This window comes from Nematolebias whitei, chromosome 3 (assembly GCF_014905685.2).
Source record: "Nematolebias whitei isolate Nwh7 chromosome 3, NemWhi1, whole genome shotgun sequence".
NCBI lineage: Eukaryota > Metazoa > Chordata > Actinopteri > Cyprinodontiformes > Rivulidae > Nematolebias > Nematolebias whitei.
In genome coordinates this window covers 2433887-2439017 of record NC_056500.1, presented here as the reverse complement: position 1 = coordinate 2439017, position 5131 = coordinate 2433887, and the positions used below count along the sequence as shown (strand labels likewise).

Sequence of the window (5131 nt, the reverse complement as noted above, 5' to 3'; positions counted from 1 at the left end):
ATATATATATATATATATATATATATATATATATAGCGTGACTTAGCTTCATTGATAAGCTAGGTTTGGCTCGCTCCTCTTTGATCTGACTGACCGTCTCCTCGTTTTGCTGTCGGGCGTCAATTCTTTGTCGATAAAACATCTGGACCGATTGTTTGTGCACAGAGTCGGACCGGTCATAAGGTCCGACTGCTTAGGGCCCAGTGTTCAGAATATAACACAGAGGTTCCTGTTTAATCCTGAACGTCACTGCAGAGGACTCCCCCCTCATCCCAGCACACGGGGGGAGCCTGCGGCGGCCCGAATCGTCCCGCTGACAGAGAACAACCGGAATCAGTTCCGTCTTTGACATCCATTCCTGTGATTGCAACATCGTGGAACTCATCAGGCGACAGATCACAGGTTCTAAAGATGTTCCTAAGATCTCTGCTTCTACAGATGTTCTGATCCTTCACCTGCCATCATCCTGCAGTCCATACCGACATCAGAGGGACCCGAACCAGTTTCAGGCAAACATGAAGAAAATGTCAAACACGTCGATGCTGAGACGGGTCTGGTTGGACTCAGATGCTCAGACTGTGGAGCAGCTCCTTCTGAGCATGCTCAGTAGGAGCTGCTGACCTTCTTTCTGTGAAGACGAAACTCTGGAGAAACCTGCAGTCAGAGCGCTGCAGAGAAAACCCAGTGGGGAGGAGGAGCTGCATATTCATCTCGATTCTGACGTTCTCCAGCTTCAATCAGCAGAACCAGAACCGGAGCTGCAGACAGCTGGTACCAGAGAGGACAGATGCGTTCTGCTCTGACTCACAAGCAGCTGGTATCAGATGTTGCTCCAGCTGTTTGCAGTTGTTACTTCAGAGTTTTTAGAGCCTAAAATGAAACCTCATGGGTCAACAGAACACGGTGTTTAGGAGGACCTGAAGGGTTTGATAAGAGTGGAGAAACATTTCTGCTGAAGGGTCACGAAGAACCGTACGGTAACGTCTTCAGGTGCGGTAAACCTCGATCTGAACCGCAGAGAGAAGCTGCTGGGTTCTATTTTTATATCTGTGTCACTGTGAGCAGCTCACATGACCCAGTTTCTGCAAAGACTCCATCAAGATTCATCTGATTTAATTACAGCTGGACTCACAGTGAATACTTTCTAGGTTTGGACTAGGTGGAACCAAGACCAGGACCAACCAAGAAACCTGAGTAGTAAAAATGTCACCAGACTTAAGCTGCTGGGGTTGAACATGGGCAGTTTGAAACGCAACGGGTTTCTTATTGATCTGAGTCAAAGAAACTCAGATCACAACACTTTGTCCCCTAAACAGAGTACGTTTTGACCCTTACTCTGGACACAATTTGGCCCTTAACCATGGTACGTTTTGGCCCCTAATCACTAAATGCTTAGGCCTTTAGTCATGGCCCTTTTTTCCCCTAAACACTCAACAGAGTACGTTTTGGCCTTTAATCTTAGTATACTAGTATATTAGTATCTTAGTACTTTTAAAGAGCCCACTTTCATTCAATTTAATACTTTGTCCCCTAAACAAGGTACAATTTGGCCCTCAATGCTTCGTCCACTAAACAGGATGTTTTGGCTCCGCCCCCTAATGATAATGTTTGGCCTTTTTCAAAATATGATTTGGGCCTGAATTCACAGGGGAAAGGTCTGAGAAGCACCACATGCATCTCGACTGTGTGTGTTTTGTGAGTGATTAGTGGACAGGAACCACAGCCCGGATCAGTCGTTCCATCGCTCCTGACACCGAACACGACCCACCTGCCAGGCATTTAACGAGCCGAGACCCGGTCCAAATGTCTCCTTTACACTCTGAACATCCCTGATCAGGACAAAACGCCGCCCTGGTTTCAACACAAACCTGGTTCTGACTTTAATCAAGCTGCTCATTTTCTGCAAACCTTCCAAAAGACTTCAAACAGAACCCAAAGAGACCTGTTTGTTCTGAACTCCATGTGGAGAACCACCTGATCCACATCTAAAAATCGTCTGTTTGTCTCTTCATTAAACTGTTTCCCTCTAAATTAATTTATTGGAGACGTGAATTTATTTTAGTCTGAAGACAATTTTATTAAAAAAAGTTTATTTCAGTCTGAATGAGGAGTTTTTCTGATGACTCAGTTTACAGAGAAATAAATCAACTCTTTATTTAAAGCAGGAATCTTTACAGAGCAAAGAAGTAATTTTCTGATCGGATGCTCGACAGGACAGAAGAAACTGGACCCACCATCACCCCAGAACCTGATCAGCTTCACTCAACAACACCGCCTCGACCAGCAGCCAGAAATACTGTCTGCCCAGTCCAAAACCAGAAGCCAGCAGCCAGAGACCCACAAAGAGACAGAAACCAGAGAGAGTCCACAGAACCAGCAAGAACCATCCAGAACCAAGAGAAATCAACAAGAACAAACATGGTTTATGTTTGTTCTTGTTGATTTCAAGAACAATCAAGAACCAAGAAGAACCAACAGAAACCAGAGAGAGAGTCTACAGAACCAGCAAGAACCAACAGAAACCAGTAAGAACCAAGAACACATGTTCCCGCAGAGCTGCGAGACGCTGACGGGACGGGACGCAGGGACTGCAGCGTTAAACGAGGCCTGCAACGACACAAAGACACACATCAGCACAACTCCACACAGGTTCTAAACTCCTCTTGGAGGTTCTGAGAGAACCCAAAACACTGAAATTCTTTAAACGTGAGGAAAGCTGCTCCGGTTCCTGATAAGCCGAGATCCTCTGGAGTTCTGATCCAGGTTTACTGTGGGGTGGTCCGATCAGATGAAGTCCGTGCCGCCTCCAGACCAGGTGGGTCTGTGGATCCATCAAGTTCTACGGTTCTTCCAACTTTTCACACAGTTTTTGAGACTCAGGACTAAAAGTTTCAGGTGGACCTGCAGACTGGAGCAGGTCACCAGGGACGAGAGATTTAAAAAAAACTTTTAGAATAATAAATTCATGTAAATATAAAGTTTATTTTTTATCCTGAAGAAACGAATCGTAAACCCAGACAAAGTCTGAGCTGACCCAGCACAGAACCGAACCTTCACTCAGGTCAACAACACACTAACAGTGGCCTCCATGGGACCCCTCAGAACCAGAACTCTGAGTCGGACCCAGATGGTCCTGGGTGCTTGTGCTGTAACAAGAGCTCAGAACCATAGGAACCACGCTCACCATCGTTCTCAGGTGTGTTCCTCACCTTTGACGCGCTGCAGGTCTGCAGTCAGCTCTGGCTCCGATTGGCTGGGAGGCCTGTAGGGGGGAGGCTGTCTGAGGGGGGGCAGGGCATCTTCTGAGTTCTGGAGGGAGGTGGGGGACAAAACAAACAAAGATAAACAACAGCAGAAACAAAAACAGTCCTGATTTCTTCCTGTGTTCCTGTTGCAACATGTCCAGGTATTTAGTCTCTGTTCAAAGCCCCGCCTCAATTTTGGAATGAAAACAAAGCTCCGCCCCTTTTTGGAGGGAAATCTGATCTTTGGTTGGTGGTGAATAAATTTGTTTTACTTCGTGGCTGTAAGGTCCAACATGTTCTGGTCTATCAGGATAGTAAATATTTAGCATCCCTCTGATTGGTCTTTAGCTTTATTCATTAAAAAATAATGAAATAAAACTTGAAGCCTGACCTGAGGTTTTATTAAACCAGAACTCCTCTGCAGAATTTATACCATTTCTGAGACATAGGTCCTCAGCTGGGTCAGGAAGCAGGTCAGGTTTGGACTGACCTGAACAGGGTTCCAATGTATTTTAGCTTTCTTTATTAAAAAACATATTTGTTTTTAAACTTGAAGAGTTAAAGAGGAAAATCTCAGTTTCAGTTTGAGAAGATTTACATTTTCAGGAGCTGGACTACTCCTTAAACCTGGTTCTGATACTGTGAAGCCCACATGAAGAGGCCAGCAGGTCCAGAATCATCTGAATAATTACAGAGGGCAGCCCTACTGCCCTGATAAAGTGGTCTGTGCTGCCCCCTGCTGGTCCCTAATGGTCTCTGCAGGACTCAGACTGATCAGGGTCCATGTGTGTCTCTTACCGCAGCCTCTGTCCTCTTGGCTTTCTGTCTGCTGTAGCTGGAAGCTGTTAGAGAAAACGGCTGGAACACAAACATTTAAAACCACAGGTCAGAAAACACTTTATTGAATCTGGAGTTACAAACAGATTAGTCTCCCTGCACCGCCTGCCCGTACATTCTAGGATTCATTTAAATTATTTTCTTTGCTTTTAAATCTCTAAATGGGCCTGCCTTGCCCTATCTGTCTGAGTTGCTACATCCGTACACACCCTCTGGATCCCTCAGGTCATGTGATCAGCAGCTCCTGAGTGTGTTGAAGACAAAACATAAGCTCAGAGACCGTGCTTCTGCTGTGGCAGCTCCTAAACTGTGGAACGACCTACAGTGAACATCACACTCTTCCCAAAACCATCTCTTCTCCCTGACCTTTGACCCCATTTGAGATGATGACTTTAATTATTTTAATCACTTTTATTATCCAACTGTCTGATTATTTTATTATGTGTACAGCACTTTGGTCCTGTGGGAGTTTAATGTGCTCTATAAATAAAACTGTTTATGATATGTTGCGTTACGGTACGTTATGGTATGTTATGGTATGATATGGTACAAACCGGATTCCAAAAAAGTTGGGACACTAAACAAATTGTGAATAAAAACTGAATGCAATGATGTGGCGGGGCCAACATCTAATATTTTATTCAGAATAGAACACAAATCACAGATCAAAAGTTTAAACTAAGAGAATGTATCATTTTAAAGGAAAAATCTTTTGTTTCCAAATTTCATGGCGTCAACAAATCCCCAAAAAGTTGGGACAAGTCCATTTTTACCACTGTGTGGAATCCCCCCTTCTTCTTCCAACACTCAACAGACGTCTGGGGACAGAGGAGACCAGTTTCTCCAGTTTAGAAATAGGAATGCTCTCCCATTCATGTCTAATACAGGCCTCTAACTGTTCAATCGTCTTGGGCCTTCTTTGTGGCACCTTCCTCTTTATGATGGACCAAATGTTCTCTATAGGTGAAAGATCTGGACTGCAGGCTGGCCATTTCAGTACCCGGATCCTTCTCCTACGTAGCCATGATGTTGTGATTGCTGCAGAATGT

General features: G+C 44.7%; 1 protein-coding gene across 1 annotated transcript in view; it reads right to left on the bottom strand.

Annotated features, from left to right (window-relative positions):
* The window catches only part of patj (PATJ crumbs cell polarity complex component), an 81234-nt gene that overhangs the window by 25336 nt on the left and 50767 nt on the right, over window positions 1-5131 (bottom strand). The window contains exons 26-27 of the mRNA XM_037697770.1: window positions 4044-4103; window positions 3210-3309 (exon numbers count right to left, since the gene is read on the bottom strand). Coding sequence (XP_037553698.1) covers window positions 3210-3309; window positions 4044-4103 — 160 coding nt within the window. The remainder of the gene's footprint in view (window positions 1-3209; window positions 3310-4043; window positions 4104-5131) is intronic.